Source organism: Acomys russatus, chromosome 22 (assembly GCF_903995435.1).
Source record: "Acomys russatus chromosome 22, mAcoRus1.1, whole genome shotgun sequence".
Classification (NCBI taxonomy): Eukaryota; Metazoa; Chordata; class Mammalia; order Rodentia; family Muridae; genus Acomys; species Acomys russatus.
Window position 1 is genome coordinate 24,844,014 of NC_067158.1, and position 21,077 is coordinate 24,865,090.

Below are 21,077 nucleotides of genomic sequence, written 5' to 3' on the forward strand. Positions count from 1 at the left end.
GATTATGAGGGTAAAAAGAAAGGCATGAAGTAGAAAACAAGAGGCAAAGTTATTCTTCTTCCTGAAGCCAATTGTGTCTGCCAGAAAGCCCGGTGCAGGACAACCATCACTGTCCAGGACTTGCTAAAGGTTGACACTTAGATACATATGCAATCAGGGGCAGGAAGAAGAGTCACGAAGAGGGAAAACTCCAGAAGGGGTCACGATGTCGGAGCTTGAGAGCCTGAGCCTTTTAGGAAGCCTGCGGCACACAGGTGATCCTCAGTAGATTCAAATGGCTGGAGTTACTGAGTCAGGAAAACACAACAAGATGAACACGAGAAACTGGAAAGGTGCTTAGAAACAATCAGTCCGGGGCATCACTGCAGAAGCAGAGACGCTCACGCTGGCCCGCCTCTGACTCAGAGCTGGAAGAAGTCAGCCTGGCATCACTCCAGCCTTTTCCAGTGCATGAAAAGATGGAAAATCTGCAACTCAACTCCCGAATCCAATGTCACCTAATACAAAAACCCTTCGTGGAGAAAATCAGAAAACCAGACAGGCACCACTCCTAAACGAAGATGCAAAAACAACCGACCTGAAGACGGCAACATGTGTAGCATCTTGTGTAAGACCATGTAAGCCAGGACTGGCTCTGTGACCAGCTCAGATCACTTCACTAAAGATAATCTCAGAAACCTCGGAGAGACGAGACAAAGTTTCACCATCGTTATCAACAATACGTCTTTAAATTTTTTATTTATTGTATATGAGTACTTTATCATCAGATCGCATTATAGATGGCTGTGAGCCACCATGTGGTTGCTGGGAATTGAACTCAGGACCTCTGGAAGAGCAGACAGTGCTCTTAACCACTGAGCCCCAACAATACATTTTTAATCAACATTTTATCTTAGTTTTTGAGACAGGGTTTCTCTGTGTAGCCATGACTATCCTGGACTGGCTTTGTAGACCAGGCTGACCTTGAACTCATAAAGATCCACCTACCTCTGCCTCCCCAAGTGCTAGGATTAAAGTTCAGCACAGCTTTGATACAGCATTTGAGGGTCAGAGGCAGGAGGATCACTGAGTTTCAAGTCTAGCCTGGTCTATATAGTGAGTTCTGGGCCAGCCAGAGCTATATCGTAAGACCAGCCCTATCTCAAGAAAAAATAAAATAAAATCAATATGAAAATTTAGTACAAGATAAATATTTTAACATGTATATTTCTTCTAGCAATAAGCACTGTCATAGTTTGTTTTCTGTTGAGATAAATACCATAGCCAAAAGCGACTTGGGAGAAAAAAGGGATTTATTTCATCTTAAGCGTTTACAGGCCATTATGAAAGGAAGTCGGGGAAGGAACAGGAAGCAGGAAGCAGGAAGCAGGAACTAGAGCAGAGCCACGGGGAAGAGTGCTGCCTACTGGCTTGCTCTCCACAGCTGGATTAGCTTACTTTTGTACACAACCCAGGACTACTTGCCCACCCACAGCGACCAAGGCCCTCCCCACATCAATCACTAATGAAGAAAATGCCACACAAGCTTGGCTACAGGTCAACCCCAAAGAGGCATTTCTTCGGCTGAAATTGCCTCCCTGATCACCCTAGTTTGTGACAAGCATCTAGCAATGAAAACTGCAGTGATGCCCCATCGACAACATGGATGGTGTGTAAAGGGCAGCGGAGAGCTAGGACGGTGCTACAAGCAAACTCAAACAGGCCAGGCCCAAAAGGCAAGGCTGACTTCTCCACCCCATCACCACGGCTTCTCTGTTCCTGTGATGCTTAGCTTCCTTTCTTCTGACCTCAGGGTGTGGTTCTCAGGTAGGATTAGCAAGGTTGTAAAAATGCCCATGGGCAGTGACTGGTGGTGGTAGATGGCTGGGGGAGGGGAGAGGAGGAGGAGGCTACAAGGAGGAAGGCAGCCAGACCATGCTGTCTAAAGCAAGGTCATAGAAGTATCCCTGATCTCTGGGTTTGCCTTGTGGTCAGGACATCACCTGGCTGCTGGGAACAGAAACATCGCCTTACGTGACAGGCGGCCACTACTTCAGGAGAGTTGACAGTGGCAATTCTCTACACAAGAGTGCATGTGAAGCACTTGGACAAGAAAGATGGAGGTTCAGCGGGAGGAGGACCATGAAATCAGTGCAGGTCACACAGACAGGTAGACAAAGGAGGTCCAGCGTGCCCTTGGAAGGAAGTGATGCCCTCTGGGAGAAGGAGCAGTGGCAGCCAGTTAAAGTTAAAGTGACACCTGGGTTCCCTGATGAGTACAAGATGGCAAGTGAGAGGAAGAGAAAGCCCCTAGTATCTCTGCTCCTTTTTCCATGTTTGCTCCCTCACAGCAGCCCAAGAACATGTACAGCTGCTTCTAGCATCACCGGCAGCTATGTCCAAGAAGTACCAAATGGCGGGGCTGGAGAAATGGCTCAGGGGTTAAGAACCGCTGGTGTTCTTCCAGAGGCCCTGAGTTCAGTTCTCGGTACCCACGCTTGGGTGGCTTACAACTTCCTATAACTCCAGCTAATTTAAGGAACCCAACCATCTTTTTTGGCTTCCATGGGCACCAGTGCACACACCTACACATAAAAACTAAACATTCTTTCTTCAAAAGGGCTGGGGAGATGCCCCTGCGGTTAAGAACGCCTGCTGCTCTTGGGAAAGAGTGGAGTTTGAATCCCAGCGCCCATGTCGGGTGGCTCATAGCTGCCTGCAGCTCCAGCTCCAAATCTGACCCCCATGAGAATCCACACTCCTGGACACACACACATATATGCATAATTTTAAAATAAAAAAAAATGATGTGCCAAATAACACCAAGTGCTGGTACATGCTGCGTTCTTTGCAGGAGCCCGGGCACTCTGGAAACCCCTGGCCTCCAGGTCCTGCTACCTGCGCTCAGGCTGCCCAGGCTGACAAAGCCCGGAGTCTCAAAAGCTCAGGAATAGCAAAGATGGAGTTAAAGATAGCTTAGAAAGCACTCTGTGGGCCAGGCATGCCTTTAAGGCCAGCACTCAGAAGGTAGAGGCAGGCAGATCTCTATGAGTTCGAGGCAGCCTGGTCTACAAAGAGAGTCCAGGACAGCCAGGGCTACACAGAGAAACCCTGTCTTGGAAAACCAAAAGAAAAAAAAAAAAATGCTCTGTGGGAAGGCAGTGGCAGGCAGGCGATAGGAGTGGTGGCAGAATTGCACCAAGACAGAGCAAAGACAGAAGCAGAAAGCTGACTAAATATACTGCATACAGTATGGCTACAGTGAGCCAGACAGTGGAGAGAAACTGTCAGGCTTCGTGAAGGGCTGATGTTATGGAACCATCCCTATGTGGCCAGTCAGGCAGCTTTAGTGTCTCAATGTGATGGAACAGTTATGGTTGGGACTCACCGTGGTTAGCAACAGCCTGGCCTTGAGGCAACCACAGTTTTGTCCTGAGGAAAAATGGCTCAGCAAGCTCACCCTCCTAAACATCCACAGGGTGATGATTGGTTGTCACAAATAAATACTTCTGAGGGGGGCATGAAGCAAGTGAAAAGTCCTAACTGGGTTTCCTGGGGGTTGTCTGAGGACTGGATGTCAGAAAAGGTGGCGGGGAGGAACTGAAAGCTGAGCTAGGGGAGGTCCTACCACGGAGGACAGGGTGGGTGGCATTGCTAGGAGGCCAGCTCAGAACTAGCCAGAGCTGGATGACCCCAAAGGCCCCCAGAGTTCTGGCATGGGCAGGGCTTGGCTCCTTAGCCCGATGATGCTTCCAGCTCTGAGCGTCTCTCCTTTCTTGACCTTATCAGCCTGCTGGGATGTGTAAACCATGAGCTAACTGTGTGGGAATGCACTTTCCGCTGGCTGCCCCTTCCGAGTCTGCTGGTCACCCCTCAGCACAGGGCTGACCTCCACACCTCTGCCCACTCCCAGTTTTCCAGTGAGAAGCCCAGGGCTCTAGGGCGATAGGCCAGGGGTGACTAGCCACAGGTTTCAACCTTCCATGGGGTGGGGTACAATAGGGTACCTCTCTGCTCAGAAAGAGCCTCAGTCCGTGCTTCACGTCTGCTGTTGTGGTGAGGTGTCAGGGGACCCTCAGTGCCACACAGTAGGATGGAGTCCGAACCTGACTAAGTTCCTGTAGCTCAAGCCAGAGATGTCCTTCTTACTTATTCTGGGACCACAGGGTCACTGTCCTCCACCAAGGTGTCTGGATTGGCTCTGAGTCCCTGGGTCCCTTTGCTCTGCTGCCCATAATGGGGCAACCGTTTGAGCAAGGTGGCCTAGGCCCTGCAGTGCCAGATGGGCTGTATCTGCCTCTCTTGTGTGGCTTTCACAGTGACGCCAAATTGGGGGGAGGGAAGGCGCGTGCAGAGCATGTGGCCTCTTTCTAAAGCCAGCTGTGTTGACATGTAATTCAACAGCATAAAAGCCCCCGCCCTTCACTGTGAGCAACTTGGCAGCATGCCACCATACTTAAAGACAGTCACCTCAAGGAGAAGAAGCCCCATGCCCCTGAGCAGCCAATTCTCCTGTGGTACGAACACATGTCTCATTTCCTGCAGATGGACCATCCCTACTTTCCAGCCAACGTCACCTGCACTGGGACAATGAGTTCTGGCCTGCTTCTGTTCCCTGGTGGGAGGAGGACGTGCTGGTTGATTTTACATCAACTTGACACAAGCCAGAGTCATTTGGGAGAAGGAACTTCACTTGAGAAAATACCGCCCCCCCCCCCAATTGGCGTGTGGGCAAGCCTGTGGTGCATTTTATTGCTCATTGGTGTGGGAGGGCCCAGCTTACTATGGATGGTGCCAACTCTGGTGCTGGTGGTCCTGGGAGCTGTAGTAAGTCAGGTTGAGCAAGCCAGGAAGCAGTAAGCCTCTGCTTTTGTTCCTGACTCCAGGTTTCTGCCCTGACTTCCTGAGATGCGGAAGTGTAAGTGAAATAAACCTTTTCCTTCCCTTGTTGCTTTTTTTTTGGCCAAGGTGTTTTATCACAGCCATAGAAACCCCAATGAAGGCAGAGCGGGGGTTGAGGGGGCAGGGGCGTTCATGAGACCATAGGGCTATGTGACCTTCACAAAGCTCCTCTCCTTCTCAATGGCTAATTGCTACTGTATGGGGTAAATAATGGGCTGGGATGGAACAGTGGTGTAGCCACCTGCAAGTCACTCCTAATGAGCTCATTGTCTCGCTAAGGTGGGTCTGGATAGACTCCTTTCTTTAGTCTGTCAAGCCCTCCCTACTGAAGTGAAGAGACACTTCTTTATATCTTCCCAGGAGACATGCTATAACTGAATACCAGAGACTAGCTGATTTATAAACAGTAAAGTTGTTTTTCACAGTGTTAGAGGAGGAGTCCTGAGCCAAGGCTTCCGTAGGCTCCACCTCTCCCTCTTTGATGGTGGTCTACACCGCATGACCTCACTTGGCAGGAGAATCAGCCTGCCCAGCACTAGGGATCCAGCGAGCCAACCTCCCAGCCCCATAGCCCTTACTGTATGAAGGGAAGCCCACACCCAATCACCTCTTATGTGCTTGTTTTTCCATAGCGACCTTAAAATGAATTCACTTAGTTATAGAGGAATTCTTTGTTATTTTCCACTGGCATCGTCAGACCAATGCATTTACTTGGAGTGAAGCTGTATCACTGGGCATCACATAATAGCAATGTACCACCGCGTCATACAAGCAAGGCTCCAGCCTATTGCTGAAGCCTGTGTCCCACAGCAGCCCGTCAGGATTGCCCCTATGGCTCTAGCATGCTACATCTATTGCCGGGTGCTGTTGTCAATGGTGCCTTTCCTTGTGGCCTCTCAATAGAAGTACTTGATTTGAAGGGGTCTTAATCTTTCTTTCTTTATAAATATTATCTCTGTGCACAGCTGCCTTGCTGAATTTACTGGACTTCCCCCTGGCTTTCCTGGGACCTACCTGAAGTCTTTCTTAAAAATATTTTTATTTAATTTTAATTTATGTGCGTGCATTGGTGTGAGGGTGTCAGATCTTGGAGTTACAGACAGTTGTGAGCTGCCATGTGGGTGCTGGGAATTGAACCCGGGACCTTTGGAAGAGCAGACAGTGCTCTTAAGCACTGAGCCAACTCTCCAGCCCCCTACCTGAAGTCTTAATGGGTTGCACATGTGTGTTGAGCTTGTGTCCTGGTATGTGTGTGCTGACCCTCTCCGGGCATTGGCCAGGCGAGGTCTGGCTAATCACTGGCTGAGGCAGGAGAGCTGACCACCTAGCATTGAATTTCTCCCTCAATACCACCCAATCCGGGCTCTGGGGACAGTCTCTGGGGCCTAGGATAGTGGACTGGCCATGGCTGGATAAAGTACCCCTGGCACAGACCCCAAGGAAAGAAGCTGTAGTCCACACAGCTGAATGCAGAGTGTCTGTCTGGGTGAGGCCTGAGCACATCAGTACTGTAGGACGGCACTTCAGCTGGGCCTCTGAGTAGCTGGACTCAGGCCACGCCTGTGAGCCTGTTTTTCATTTGACAGGTGGCAGCTGTTGTTCTAGGGCTATGGCTTATAGCATGGTGCCTGGTTCTGGGATTACACAGTGTGAACTGAGACTGGAGATCATAAGTAGGGAGCCCAGCAGCTAGGACCCATCATCCTGAGGACAGTGTCCTCCCACAGACTATCCATCCAGTGCTGCTGGGACAATGGCCTCAGACAGGATGAGGTAGCTGGGGGATGGAGGCGGGGGGCACAAGCCATCTGGTGTTGGTTGGACCATCTTTGCCAGCACCAGGCCATTCTCTAATGACTGTCCTCACTCACCCCCAATGCTCCACCCACAGGCGCCTGCCAGGGCCCCTTACCATGCCCCACCCAGCAACCCTGCATGGGCATCTCCCACAGCAAATCTACTTAGACCCTTAGAGACAGAGACAACTAGGGGCCCTCAGCTTTAATGAAGAAGAAGGTTGAGGGCTTGGTGGCCATTATGAAGCCACATTCATCTCTTGAGCTTTCCTGGTGATGTCCCCTCGTTTCAGCCTCCCCACACCCTGCACCCTGGAAAGGAGTGGCTGGGGAGCAAAAGAGAGGGAGAGAGGGAGCTGTGGGCCTGTGGCTTGAGGGAGAGCCAGGCCCAGCATGTGGTTTTCATTTTGGGTGTGACTGGCTCCTCCAGCCTGGATTTCTCCCCAACACTGGGCTGGGGGCTGCCAGGGTGACCCTGCCTTGCCTCGGGCCAGCATAGACGGAAGATATCCTGTGCATCCTCCCAAGAGAGTCAGTGGGCAGTGAGTGGACTTCGGCCAGGACTCCAGGCTGTCTCCAGGACCAGCAAGGGTCAGTTGGGGTTCACTCATCATGCCCAGGCCCCTCTTTCCTGGCCTCAACCCCGGGGCCTACAGAGCTAATGGAACTGGGGGGCTGCCAGGCCTTGTGGCCTTGCACTACGCACAGTTCTGTCTATAGCCAACGGCACCTGCCTGGTAAGTAAGCCCACGTGAAAGCCCTTGGCCCTACCCTTCCCATGTGTTTACTTTTTACACCTGAGGCAGCCTCAAGCAGGGCACGCCTGTGATCTCACAGATCCGTGTCCTCCGTGGGGCCCACGTCCTGGGGAGAGACTTTAACAGACAAGAAGTTACATAGAAAGGGATGAGAGAAGATGGTCCACGCAAGCATCAGCAAGCATCCCAGTTCCTAGGAGAGTAAAGATGGGCCTTCTAGTACCACAGAGGCTGCAGGGTCCCAGGCTGTGGTTTTTGTGGCAGCTAAGGCTCGACACACTAGTCTCTTTGCCCAGAGCCCTACATCAGAAGAGAAGGAAATGTCTGGGCTGAGGGTGAGCAAGCCAGGCCAGATCTTCAGTGCCCCTGAGGGCTGTGGTTTGAGTGCAGACTCAAGTCCAGGCTGGGCTCTAGCATGGGGTAGTCATGCTGACAAGTTTCTTCAGTCATTAGTGCACATGGAGGAGTCAGGTTGAGGACAAGAAGAGTAAGGCACACTACTGGGAGAAGAAGGGCTCAGTGTCACAGGGCAAAGTCAGATGAGGCTGGACCACCCGCAGGGTGTGGCTGGAGAGGGGAGTAGATGTAAAGTCATCACATATCTCCCCTGGAGAGGCCTAGCAAGGTGCTATACTGCACCCACTTTGGTCCAGGGGCCATCATTTATACATGCCCAGGACCCTGGAGCTCTCCCTATGTCATTAGGCAAGCTGGCTGGGCCTAAGGGCGGGTGTTTTTTTTTTTTTCCTAAGCAATTTCCAGGATTCTACATTTGCTGAAATACTCACCGTTTTTTATTGGAAAGCTGGCTCCTGGCCCTACACCTTGGCTTCCCTGGCTCCCCCTCCCACAGTTACCAGGCCCCGGGGCTGGTGTTCAGGCTTGCTCTCCCTGGCGGTAGCCAAGCCTTGAGGGCTGTTCTCTTTCCCATTGGGAATACACTCACAGATCACCGAGGTGGGGGCTATAGCAGCTGGATGTAGGACATTTTCTTAATTACTGATTGATGGGGAAAGCCCAGCCTATTGTGGGTGGTGCCATCCCTGGGCTGGAGGTCCTGGGTTCTATAATAAAGCAAGCTAAGCAAGCCATGAGGAACATACCAGTAAATGCTATTCCTCTATGGCCTCTGCATCAGCTCTGGTCTGCCATGTGAGTTCCTGTCCTGACTTCCTTCAGTGATGAACAGTGATATGGGAGTGTAAGGCAAATAAACCCTTCCCTCTCCAAGTTGCTTTGGACGTGGTGTTTTATGACAGCAATAGGAATCCTAACAGAGACAGAAATTGGGACCAGGAGTGGGGTTTTGTTGTGGCAGATCTGACCGTGTTGTTTTGGGGAAGATTGTGGGAGGACTAGAGGAGCCACTGAGTGCTGAGTTCAGTGGGCTGTTCTGTAAGAGCTTGGAAGATAAGACTGTTGAGAGCAATGCAGACAGTGGAGGCCTGGCTTGTTTCAGAAGGAAGCAAAGACTCTGCCAGGCCTTTTGTGTGAAAAATCTGTACTGTCTGGTCAGCTAAAGCTGAAAAAAGAAAGAAAGAAAGAAAGAAAAGAAAGGGGGAGCTAATGGCCTACTGAGACAGGAAATAGATGAGACACCCCGCAGGCAGAAAGGATTCTGGGATAGAGCCAGGTGTGGGAGAGACACCCAGGAAAATATGAAGTAGACAGATGCATGGTACCTAAGCAGAGGTAACCAGCCACATGGCAGAACTTAGATTAGAATAAGTAGGTTGTTAAGCTATGAGCTAATCGGGGACCTATCCTAGCTCTGTGGCCTAGGTTTTATAAATATATTTTGAGTCTCATGGGGATGGGAGGAAAAAACACCGCAACAATCAGCTGTGATTAACAAGAGACCAGAACCACTAAAGTGGTTCTCTACAGAGCTAGTTCCAGGACAGCCAGGCCTACACAGAGAAAGCCTGTTTCCAAAAATAAAATCAAAGAAAGCAAACAAACAAAAGTATCACTGAGGTAAAAACCTTCTGGGAAGTGTTTCCTCAGAGTTAGCACACATAAGCTGTGTTCCAGGGGCAGCAGCCAAGAGGTTGTACGTTGTGCTGGCAGCCAAACTTGGTCATATGTAAGAGTCTCCGAGGTGGTGCTGGTTTTGAAGGCATGAAGGAGCCATCTGAGGTTTGGCACCGTGAGAGGCCAGGAGAGGCCATTGATGAAGGCGTAGACTCAGTAGCAGCTGAAGGTCCAGGACAGACGGGATCATGGAGAGAAGCTAACCCTAGGTACCATGTAGAGAGCCCAAGAGAGGCTATCAGTGAAAGTGCAGCCTAGTTGCCCAGAAACCCCTGGGGTTTTGGAGATGCCAGTACCATGGGATGACCACTAAGAACAGCAGCAGCCGTGGAGTGAGGTTGGCCTGAGTGTAGAAAACCATCTGATTGTGTGGCAGAGGGCAGAGGGCAGAGCCAGGCCCTGAGGGGGAGCCCAGAAGCCTGTGAGTGGATCCCAGACATTGGATAATTAGGGACTACACTATTTTAACTTTAGTTTTATTTTCTGGTTGTGACTGTGCCATGGTTCTTCCCTCTTGAAATTAGAAATTACTTAACTTATTTTTTACTTTATAAGAGTCTACAGTTTAGAGACTTTGGGTTTTAAAATAGACCTTGTTTTGTTTTGTTTTTTAACGAGATGTTTTTTAAAGTGTTTGAGTTGGTAAGGCTGAGAGACTTTTTAAGTTTGTAAAATGTTTTATACTGTGTTGTCCATAATACTGTGTGGCTTGGGGATGAACAAGAAAGAAAAGGTGTGGCTTAACAGTGATGTGTCTGAGTGTCAAGTCGACAAAAGGCAAATCATGCTGGGTGGTTTTACGTCAACTTGACATCAGCTGAAGTGATCTAAGAGGAGGGAACCTCAGTTAAGAAAATGCCTCCAGGGCTGGAGAGATGGCTCAGAGGTTAAGAGCACTGACTGCTCTTCCAGAGGTCCTGAGTTCAATTCCCAGCAACACATGGCAGCTCATGTGATCTGATGCCCTCTTCTGGCCGGCAGCTGTACATCCAGGCAGAGCACTGTATACAAAATAATAAATAAACATTTAAAAAAAAAAAAGAAAGAAAGAAAATGCCTCCAAAGTGGATGTGATGGCACACGTCTATAATCCCAGCACTCAGGGAGGCAGAGCCAGGTGGATCTCTGTGAGTTCAAAGCCAGCCTGGTTTATAAAGTGAGTGTAGGACAGCCAAGGTTACAAAAAAAAACTCTTGTCTCGAAAAACCAAAAACCAAAAACCAGAGAGAGAGAGAGACAGAGACAGAGAGAGAGAGAGGAGAGAAAGAAAATGCCTTCATAAGATCAAGCTATAGGCAAGATTGTAGGACATTTTCTTAATAAGTGATTGATGGGGGAGGGTCCAGCCCATTGCCAGTGGTGCCATTCCTGGGTTGGTGGTCCTGGGTTCTATGTTTTTTTAAAGGCAGGCTGAACAAGCATGGAGAACAAAACCAGTAAACAATCCTCCTCCTCTCTGGGCTCTGCGCCAGCTCTGGTCTGCCATATGAGTTCCTGTCCTAACTTCCTTCAATGATGAACAGTGATGTGGAAGTGTAAGCCAAAGAAACCCTTTCCTCCCCAAGCTGCTTTGGTCATGGTGTTTCATCATAGCAATAAAAAAAACCTTAACTAGGACACAACAGGGTATACATAGTCAGCCATGGCTTTAGTCTCTACCTGCTCTCGTTGACCCGCCTCCCCAAACTGGACTTAACCCAGCCCCAAACCTGAAATTCCTCTGTCTACTCCCCACTTCCTTACCTAACCCCCTGGCTCTACTCACTTTAGGCCAGATGGAGACAGAGCCCTGTGGCCTTCCATCTAGTTCATATTTGCATGCCCCTTGCCCTGGCCATTACCTCTGGGTCTGATCATCTCCAGCCAGTTCTATTGCTAAGCAGCACCCAAAGGTCAGAGGCCCAGATTATACCAGACATATCAGAGGTGATCGGCCAAGGGTGAGGGCAGACCCTGTGGAGAGCTTAAGGGGTTTTTAGGCTATGTTGTCTGGGGTATTTGGGGTTCACAGGAGAGATGGGGGATAACAAACTGGGCTGCATCATTTGGTTCCCAATGGGCAGGAGTCAGTGATCTTGCCAAGAACACAGCTTAGCCCTGCAGGATGAGTAAAGAGCAAGCGTGGGAAGCTGGCCCTTTCCTTCTGCAGGGCCTCTTCTGATTTTATGTGATGTTGGGCACCTTGATCAGGGCAGGTGCCCACTCTGGAAAGCCTGGGCCACAGCTCCCCCATTTGGAGAACCTGCTTTCTAGGGCCCCTTGTCTAAGCTTCAATCTGGAGAACAGTGTGCAAAGGCAAAGCCAGGCCCAGGATGGATGGTGGGTGATGGAAAAGGGGCAGATGACAGGGTCAAAAGAAGACCAGAAGGGGTGAAAGACCTTTGGTCTTGGGGGCAGAGACACTCTTACTCACTGTGAAGCTGGCCCGGGGCAAATGGAATAGGCCAGCTGGACATGGGCCCAAGTCCCTCCTTGGCCACTGTCCTCATGTCTGGGCCACTGTTCACTCACCGTGCTCACAGATACCTCAGCTAGCCCTACCCATTGTCATCATGGACCTCCTTCCTGTCTACCCTGCAAAGCTAGGGAAAGGGCTGTAGGGACAAAGCAGAGGACAGAATACCTACAGCTAGGAGTCTGAGGTGACAGGCCTTACTTTGCTGGACATCAATGGAGGTCACGTAAGAGCTCCTCAAGGATGGAAAGCCACGCCTGGGAGTGAACGCAAGCCCTACAGGACAGGCATCTGGCTTAAGGGCCATTGCACACAGGGCTTCCTGAGGCGGGGCTGGCATGTATTCTCTGCTCTGGGATTCCAAAGTCAGAACAGAAGGCACAGCCTGCATCCTGGGCACTGCCTAGTGCATTGCTTTAAGAAAGCAGGTCTGCCTGGGGGAAGGCCCTGCCCACTAGTACCCTAATACCTCATAGACTCTCAGCCTTGGGAAGAGACATGGGTGCTAAATGCTAGGGCATACAATCTTTCGGTCCTGTTAGTTTTATATCATTCCTTGTGGGAAACCTTTGCTTCTGGACCCAGACATCAACTGTCTCGGCACAAAGCCTTTGTTCTTCAACAAATCGAGGGCCCAGCCTATATCACGGTGACCACTTTGGGGCCTCCTAGATGCTCCACATGCTACCCACAGGTCACCCCAGCTCTTCCTTATGGGTCACACCCCTCCTTCACCTCAGCAGACTTGGGGTCCCCAAGGGCAGATAGGCTGAGTTCTGAGTAGGTATGTCCCCAGATGACAGGACTGTGGAATTTGAGGAGGATGTGCACGTTGAGGGGCTGTGGGGAACGGGCACCATCACGCAGTGAAAGGGACGTAGCACGGGACTGTCTTCTGGATTGCTCACAGCTGTGCCTTTGAACTCCACCCCTGAGAATCGAAACCATGCATCTGCTCACCCGTGACAGCCTGCTGACCCAAGACCAGCCACACACCAGAGCTGTCCTCATCTCCACACACTGTGGGACCCCACTGCAGTCATCCAATACTGACATTACAAGCTAACTGCTTAAATAGAAAACAGACACTGCCTGTGGGAGGGGCCAAATCCGGATGCTTTTATGCCTTTCGTTTATAAACTCTTCTGGAGAGACACAAACCAGTCCAGGCCTGCGAGGGCCTGTGGACCTTCTATCCTTCTGTATTTCTTGGATATTGCTCAAGTCATGCAATCAACACTCTGTTAAGAGATTTCTAAGTCTTTATATATTGTCCTGGTTGGTTCTGTCAACTTGACACAAACCTACACATAACCCAGGAAGAGGGAATCTTTTTTCCTCCCCTTTTCCTATTTTATCTTATTTATTCAGATTACAACTAAATTGTGATCCCATCACTTGTATCCTCCCGTTCCTCCCTCCTTCCCATCCCCACCCTATTGCCCTCCCCTAGGTCCATGACCAAGGGGATCTCTTCCCCCACTTTATGGTCACAGGCTATCAAGTCTCATCTTGGTAGCCTGTCTATTCTTTCTTTGAGTGCCACGAGGCCTCCCTACCAAGGGGAGGTCGTCGAATATGGGGGCACTAGAGTTCATGTCAGAGTCAGCCCCTGCTCTCCACATAACTGTGGAGAATGTCCTGTCCATTGGCTAGATCACAGTAGGGGTGGAAGAGGGAATCTTAATTGAGAATGCCTCCGTAAGATTGGCCTGTAGAGCAATTGAACTAATAACTAATGTTGGAGGACCCAACCTACTTCAGGTGGGGCCACCCCTAGGCAGGTGGTCCCGAGTTGTTGAAAAAGGCAGACTGAACAAGCCAAGAAGAGCATGCCAGTAAGAAGCATCCCTCCATGGCCTCTGCATCAGTCCTTGCCTTGAGGTCCTACCCTGACTTACCTCAGTGATGGAATGTGAACTGAGTTGTAAGATAAAACAAAACCCTTTCTTCCAGCGCTATGATGGCACAGGCCACCCCTGCCTGGGCATCGGTAGAGGCTTCCAGGGGTCTGGTCCCAGGTGGGAGCAAGCGAGGCTGGGAGAAGCCCACGGGGCTGGCAGGGGAGTAAGCAGTGTTGCTCAGAGGGACTAGCGGTCCTCCTCTGGGCCCTGGGCTCAGGCCCAGCAGACCAGATGGTTTTCTTTACTTAGAGAGTCTGCAGGCAGAGGAGGGACTGGGCAGCTGGCCTTCCTCCACTCTTCCGTTTTAATAGTTGTTTTTTGCTGGAAAATCCATCTCCATCTCCAGAGTCCCTCTGGGCTCTGCCCCAGAGCAGTGGGGAGAAGAGGGTGTTTCCTGCCCTCCTTGGGCCCATTCTGGGATCACTGTGAGGCCAGGTTAGAGTGGCCATAGGGAGAGGAGTCTGGCCACTGCTGTGCCCCTGCTCAGGCTGACCGAGAATGTCCACCCTCTCCCAACTTCTTGCCTAAGCAGAGGGATCAAGAGAGGCCATAGGAGGGAGAGTAGACGGGCACCAGGTCCCTGAAACAGGGCCTCTTAACTACCCACCCTCAGGTCATGCTTTGCTCATTGTCCAGCCTGCCCAGCCCTGGGCCTGAAGATGAGCCTCACTCCTGACCCAGGGACTCAAGTCTTGTTCTTGCTGCCACAGGACCCTTGCATGCCCTACATTCCAGTATCTTGGCCCAGTCTTTTCTAAAATAAACGTTACCGAGGAGCCTTAAATACAAAACAATCCTAGGTTTTACCCCATGATTTGTGGTTTTGACCCTTATTTGAACAAACTACCCTTCTCTGAGAGTCATTCTACAGTTCTGCCCACTGAAGGGTGAGGCCCGATTTGTTTCCCTTGCTCAAGTCTTAAGCTCACATACATACACATTAGCATGTAGACACGCACAGGTACATACACACTTGTAGCCCAATCTAGTCTTGCTAGGCTCCCTGTTCCTTTTAGCCCACTGATCTGTTTCAGAATCGGGCTATTGACACCACACCTGCTGGGGAGGGGGTGCACACACGGGTGTGGATACACGTGCCTACACATGCAGGGGCCAGAGCAGTGTCAGGTATCTTATCCTATCCCTCTCTACCTGTGACAGGGTCTCTCACTGAACTGGAAGCTCCCTGCTTTGGCTAGATTTGTTAGCTAACTCCCCAGCCCCGCCTGTCTGTCCCCCAGTGCTGGGCTGACAGGCACATGCAGCCATGCCTGGCTTTTTACATGGTGCTGGCAATTCAAACAAGCCCTTGTGCTTGCAGAGCAAGGGTACTTACCCAGCCACTGCCTGCTTTTTGCTATGCCCTAGTCTTATAATCCCAGATGTCAGACATTCATTATTCCATATAAATTTGACCCATTAAAAACAAACAGCTGAGCTCTGGGATTGCTGTCACCCATTCACTGAAGCTCCACAATTGTACACACAGCCTGTCTCTAGTTTCAACCATTTTGGCATCCACAGAGGCATTGCCTCTTTGGTTGATTCCCAGGCTGGACCAATGGTGCCAGGCTCAGACCCTTTTGGGAATCACTGTCAAATCAGTTCAGTGGGTGAAAGTCCGAATCTGAAGACAATGCAATAGAGGAACAGGAAATAGAGCCCTAAGCTGCCTGGCACTCGGTAAGCAGACTAAGACTTCGGTTCAGTAGTGATTTTCTGTTGGTATCTTCAGTGGGTTTGCCTAAAAATGTTACTCTAAGAGCTGCTGGACCAGGGGCTATTGTCCAGACAAAAGGGGCTGTCAGAGCTGTGCAGTCCCCTTCACAGCCCTCTCTGCCTGTGTTGATGGCCTCCCCAACCCAGAGCCCTCAGTCTCCTGAAGATGCAGTGGAACTATAGCTCTATCTGCTGCTGCCCTCTTCTGGGTCTCCCCAGGACTGCCAGCTCCACAGAAGCTAAGTCAAGCCCTGGAGGTCATGAGAGCCAGGACCAGAAGAGACCCACTAGTACTCCCACTTGATGAAGCCACTAAATCTGGTGCCAGGCATGCCGGCTCTTTCTGGGATTTTTATTTCTTTAAAATAATTCATACAAATGGTTACAGTCACAAACATGATTTTAACCAAAATATTGCTAGCCTACCACATCAGCAGGACGGCACCACGCAGGCAAGAGTCTGCCAACCCCTGCCTCCCCCAGGACAGACACCGATCGATGGTCCTGAGCACGCTGGGCACTGCAAACACTCCTCTGAGCCACTTGCGATGCCGTCTTCATTTGGAACAAGGGGTTCATGCCAAAATTAGGAAAAACAGCCTTTGTTGTTTTTCTAAATTATTCTAAAAATAAGACAAGCAGGTAGAAAAACAATGCACTGTGTGGCATAAAAAGAAAAACGGGAAGGATTCATTGTCCTGAGAAGTGTGCCGACGGCCACATTCCGGGGCACGTTCCAACGTAGAAAAGGAAAAATAATCTCAAACTGACTTGCTGAATGCTCCCTCAGGTTTTCTTTTTGTTGACAGCTAAGCAAACAAATCCTTTGTAATGTTCTAAAAACTGTACACAGACAAGAACATTCGTGATAGAATTAGCTACTAACTTCTTTTGCTTAAACGAGGAACGCAAAGGACACAGGACAGTGAGCCAGCCCACAGGACGGGACAACTACAATCGACTTGGGGACGTGCTTCCTCTTGCCCCGCCTAGTGCACGCCCCGGCCAGTCTCTGGAGCGCCAGGGTCCACACTGGATGCCACCTCTGCACACTTGGGTCCAAGGGCGTGCGGCGCCCTCCACCAGGCGCCAAGGCTGGAGAGCTCCTCACAGGCTACAACTGGTCACTCGTATGGTCTCTATCCGCCTCAGGCTTGACAGTCTGGCCAGGAGAAGGAGCGTGGGGTGGGTGGGCCACAGAGGGCAGGCCATGGGACAGGGACATGGCGCTAGGAACAATGCCTTCCACAGCAGCTGGGATGCCAGTGGGGGCCACACTCACCACACCTGGAGGGTACCTGCTGGGAGAGGAGGGCAGACACGTGAGGTCACCTATGCAGAGCCCCACCTATTGCACACAGCCCTCACAGGTTGTCAGTGAGTCCTGAGGTACAGAAAGGTCAGAGGCACTCAGTCAGTGCTGGGCACTTGGTCAGTGCTGGGCAGCGTTCCTGCCTGGCTTCTCACCTGACGTCTTCCCCAAGCCCCATTTCCTGACTCCTTTCTGCACTCTGCCCCAACAGTAGCTCTGGCCAGCACGCCTGTCTAGGAGGCTCCTGAGGCCAAGCTGCCTTCCAAAAAGCCCCACCCGACTCCATCCTTTATGTTCTGAGGGGCCTAAATGAGGATGTATACAGGCCCTGCCCAGTTTAAGCCTCACTGTCCTGGCGGCTGTCCCTGCCCATGCCCCTGCCTGCTCACCTGTAGGCAGCCCCGTTGAGCTCAGGGTGCACCACAGCGGGGTCCATGCTGGCCCAGTGGGTAGCGGCTGTCAGGTGGTCCTTGTTGACACAGTTTTTCAAGCTATCTGGGATCCGGCCTGGGAGGTTGGGAGGTATACCGGAGAAAGACAGCAATGTGGGTTAAAACTGCTTCCTCTGCAGAGGCCAGGAGGCAGGCCCAGAGCCACCCTTCTTACCACAGCCCTGGCGCCCTCCCCTTGAACACCACAGGGCCTGTCCACCTGAGAAGTCGGCTCCCAACCTGGAGACCTGAGCCCTACACATGTGCCCTCAGCTTACAAGCAGCTGATAGCAGCCAGCATGGCAGGTCCTCATGTATGAAAATGATGCATGTGCTACCCAACTTCACCCCCAGGGACCCCAGTAAGGGCACAACCAAGTGTCACTCCCCTGAACTGGCGTAAAACAGACTTGTCAGTCTGACAGCATGGCTACCCACCTGTGATGGCTCGCCGGATTTCCCGGGCTGCCTCTTCTCGCATCTCAATGGACGCCTGCTCACTGTACCATGCAGCATGGGGGGTGCAGATGAGGTTGGGTGCATCCTTTAAGGGTCCCTGGCTAAAGCTGAGGATAGCACATACCCAGTCAGAGTGGTCTGAGCACCCAAGTCTGGGGAGGTACAGAAGGCAGCCAGCCCTAGGATCTGAGGGTCCCTGATCTGTCCCCAGGCATTTGTAAAAGAGGAACTGCAGGACCATCAAACCTACCCCAAGGTCTTAACAGTAAGTGGTGGGGGGTCTCCTAAGCCTTAGGGGAGAATCCCTGATGGGGTGCTGGCACAGCCCTGGCCAGCACAACAAACTCTAGGAGTGAGGGCTTAGACTCCACTGCCTGCTCTTCAGTGGCTCATCACTCTGCTGGTTTGCTAACCCCATGATGGGCTTTGCCAGCTGCTGAAGCCCCAGGAAAGAAATCAGCACAGACAGGACTAGAGGCTGCATGCAAAGCCAAGCTAGCATGTGCCCTGGCCCTGTGATCACCTGAGACTGGGACCATGAAACCATCATGGACATCAAGAGACGAACTGAGAAACAAGCCAAGCCCTAAGCCCAGCTCATTTCTGTGGCCAAGTTGAGATAGATTCTTGAGGCTCTTGTCCCCCACCTGAGAGCAGATAGCAAGCCCTCCCCTCACCCAGCCAGCAAGAGGCCAGAGCTGAAAGACACAGTCTCCAAGTCATAGTCATCAGGCTGGTGGGCATAGTCCATCTTGGGGCACAGGGCACCTGAAGGGCTCTGATTCATGCACGTCCAGCGCTGCGCCACGGATCCGCCCTTCCTTCAGGGCCTGGGCCAGCGCCTTCTCATCCACCAGGCCGCCACGGGCGGTGTTCACCAGGAAGGCTCCTTGTCTCATCTGAGAAGACAGGATGACCAAGTGAGTGGTTGGCATTGAGGCTTCTCACTGTAGTGGCACACCCACAAGCAAATCTTACTTCCCACCCACCTGGGCCTGGCCTGATAGAGACCAATTCTGGGAGGGACCCTGGGCCAGGGTTGGCAGTGGCACCAGCAAGTACACCCTGGTCTATCAACAGAGTGAGACCAGCCCAGGTATCTAACTGTTGTTCCTGTCTAGGCCAGAGGCCCATTGCCTCCTAGGGGAAAGGAGGAGGGACAAATCCTGAGGGAAGAGTAAGGGGCCACACCGTGAAGAAGGAACAGCAGTGCCTTGAGAGGGAAGGGAGGAGGGTGGAGGGACAGCTGCAGCGCACCTGCTTGACAGTAAAGTCATTGATGAGGTGGTGGTTGTGCTCATTGAGACCGCAGTGCAAGGTAACGCAGTCACTGTGGAAGAGCAGGTCCTGCAGTGTGCTCACACGCTGCAGCCCCAGTGCTCGCTCGATGCCATCGGATAGGTATGGGTCATAGAAGAGGACGTTGAAGCCAAAAGCCTTGGCCCGAAGTGCTACCGCCTGGCCCACACGACCTGGCAGAGTCAAGATGAAGTAAGACATTCACCCTTGGGGCTTGAGGAGTCCTCACATGTAACTTTGCCTGGCTGCCAAAGTTATACCAGATCCCTGGGGCCTCAGTCACAAACACTCGGCCAAGGCATCTGCTCCCCAGTGCTGAAGCACCACAATCAGGGGGTGGGAGGGAAGGAGCTAGCTGTCACCCTCCACAGCCTGCCACTGATCAGCTGTACTCACTGGTGTGCAGAGCCAACACACAGGCAGCTTGGCCCCTTCCCTGATCACTGGTCTACTTATCAGACATGTTTAGAATCTCAATGCTGGCCACAAACAGTACAGGCTGGGATTACTCTGGACAGCATCCTTCCCAAGATTATTATCTCATTACAATCCAGCAGTAGGGAGCTGAAGAGATGGCTCAGTGGTTAGGAGAGCTTGCTGCTCTTGCAGAAGAACTAAGCTCTGTTCCCAACATCCATTTCAGGCAGCTCAGAACCACCTTTAACTCCCAACTCCAAGGAAATCTGACTTCTCTGGCCTCTATGGGCACCTGTACTCATAGGAACACCAACCCCCCACCCCACCCCACAGACTAAAAAAATAGAAATGAATCTTGAAAGAAAGAAAGATCCTAGCAGCAGAGAGGATACACTGCATGCAAGGTATCTGCCACCCTCTGGCCCAACCCCACAGACCCACACCAGGTGTCCTCTGAGAGAAGCCTGGCTCTGGCATGGGAGCCACAGTATGGGGACAGCTCCACATATCCACACACCAGCTACATGCTGGCTACAGATGGAGCACAGACATCATGAGCTACTGATAGAAGAATGCTGGGGACAGAGTCTCTCCTGCAGCATCCATCAGGAGAGAGTAATACCCACCAAGAAAAGAGTGCAGAGAAGGGTCAGGCATGCTGACAGGACACAGGCACAATTTTAAAGAGGGTAGCCAGACAGCCTCCTCACAAAGGTCTAGTTTGTGGGAGACATAGAGGAACAATATGAAGACTCCATTAGAGCTGCAGGACTAGCAGGTAGGGCAGGGCCCACCAAAGCTCAAAACCCTCCCAGTGACTGCAGGGTTAGGGCACAAAGGAAGGCAGTGAGCCAGGAAGGCTTCCTTTCTAGATGAGATCTATCTAGCTTACCACAGAAATTATAACAGATAAGAGGAAAACAAAAAAACAGACCCACAGACAGCCCAGATGGTGGCATCAGCTAAAAGGACTTTTGATAGCTGCTAGGAACATGTGACAGCATCACAGGTACATGTGAAAACTGGAGAGGGCAGGGAACTCCAGCAGAGAAACTGTCCTCTACAAAAGACCACACACACATTCTAGAGCTGGGAAAGCTGTTTCTACAGTGAAGAACCCATTAGAAGGTCTACTACCAACCACAGAACAGTGGCCAACAGAAGTGACCCTAGCTAAAGCAGAGAGGAAACTGAATTCTATAAAGCACTGACCATCCCAGCTACTGCTCAGGGGGCAAGAACCAAGAATGGAAGGGCGTGAAATACACTAGAGGAAGAAACACACAGTGCATCGCAGGTGACCCAGCAGGGTGTTGACAACTGCCCGAGAATTCTGCAAACCAGAATCCAGGGAAACAGCAGGGCAGGTCAATATGCAATGACCTAGTGTTTCTTTCTAACATCACAGGAAATGAAAACACACAAATTCTAACAGTAGTTATACCAAACACCTGCTGGAGGGGTAGTGCCTAGGTCCAATCACAAGCACAGAGAAAAAGTACTTTAACAAGTTTAACAAACTCTGTGCAAATGTTCTATATTGATCACTGCAGAGCTTTCCTAAGAGAAATTAAAACATGAAATAATAGGCTCGTGTATGTCTTGGGGACAC

The 21,077-nt window shown here is 51.2% G+C and overlaps 1 protein-coding gene and 1 long non-coding RNA gene across 8 annotated transcripts in view; both read right to left on the minus strand.

Annotated features, from left to right (window-relative positions):
• Positions 1–20: 20 nt before the first annotated feature.
• Positions 21–14,161, minus strand: LOC127205930 (uncharacterized). The gene is made up of 3 exons (XR_007832710.1): positions 13,826–14,161; positions 578–678; positions 21–497 (listed from the first exon to the last, which is right to left on the minus strand). It is a non-coding gene; the product is annotated as an uncharacterized LOC127205930 (long non-coding RNA).
• A 1,924-nt stretch (positions 14,162–16,085) lies between these two features.
• Ctbp1 (C-terminal binding protein 1) overlaps positions 16,086–21,077 on the minus strand; it is a 55,641-nt gene continuing 50,649 nt past the window's right edge. For 6 of the 7 annotated variants that reach the window (XM_051165242.1, XM_051165238.1, XM_051165243.1 and 3 more), the window contains 5 exons: positions 19,007–19,221; positions 18,518–18,648; positions 17,729–17,856; positions 17,249–17,366; positions 16,086–16,848 (listed from right to left, as the gene is read on the minus strand). In XM_051165242.1, coding sequence (XP_051021199.1) covers positions 16,662–16,848; positions 17,249–17,366; positions 17,729–17,856; positions 18,518–18,648; positions 19,007–19,221 — 779 coding nt within the window. In that variant the 3' untranslated portion in view covers positions 16,086–16,661. The remainder of the gene's footprint in view (positions 16,849–17,248; positions 17,367–17,728; positions 17,857–18,517; positions 18,649–19,006; positions 19,222–21,077) is intronic. The other variant, XM_051165239.1, reaches the window with a different exon arrangement.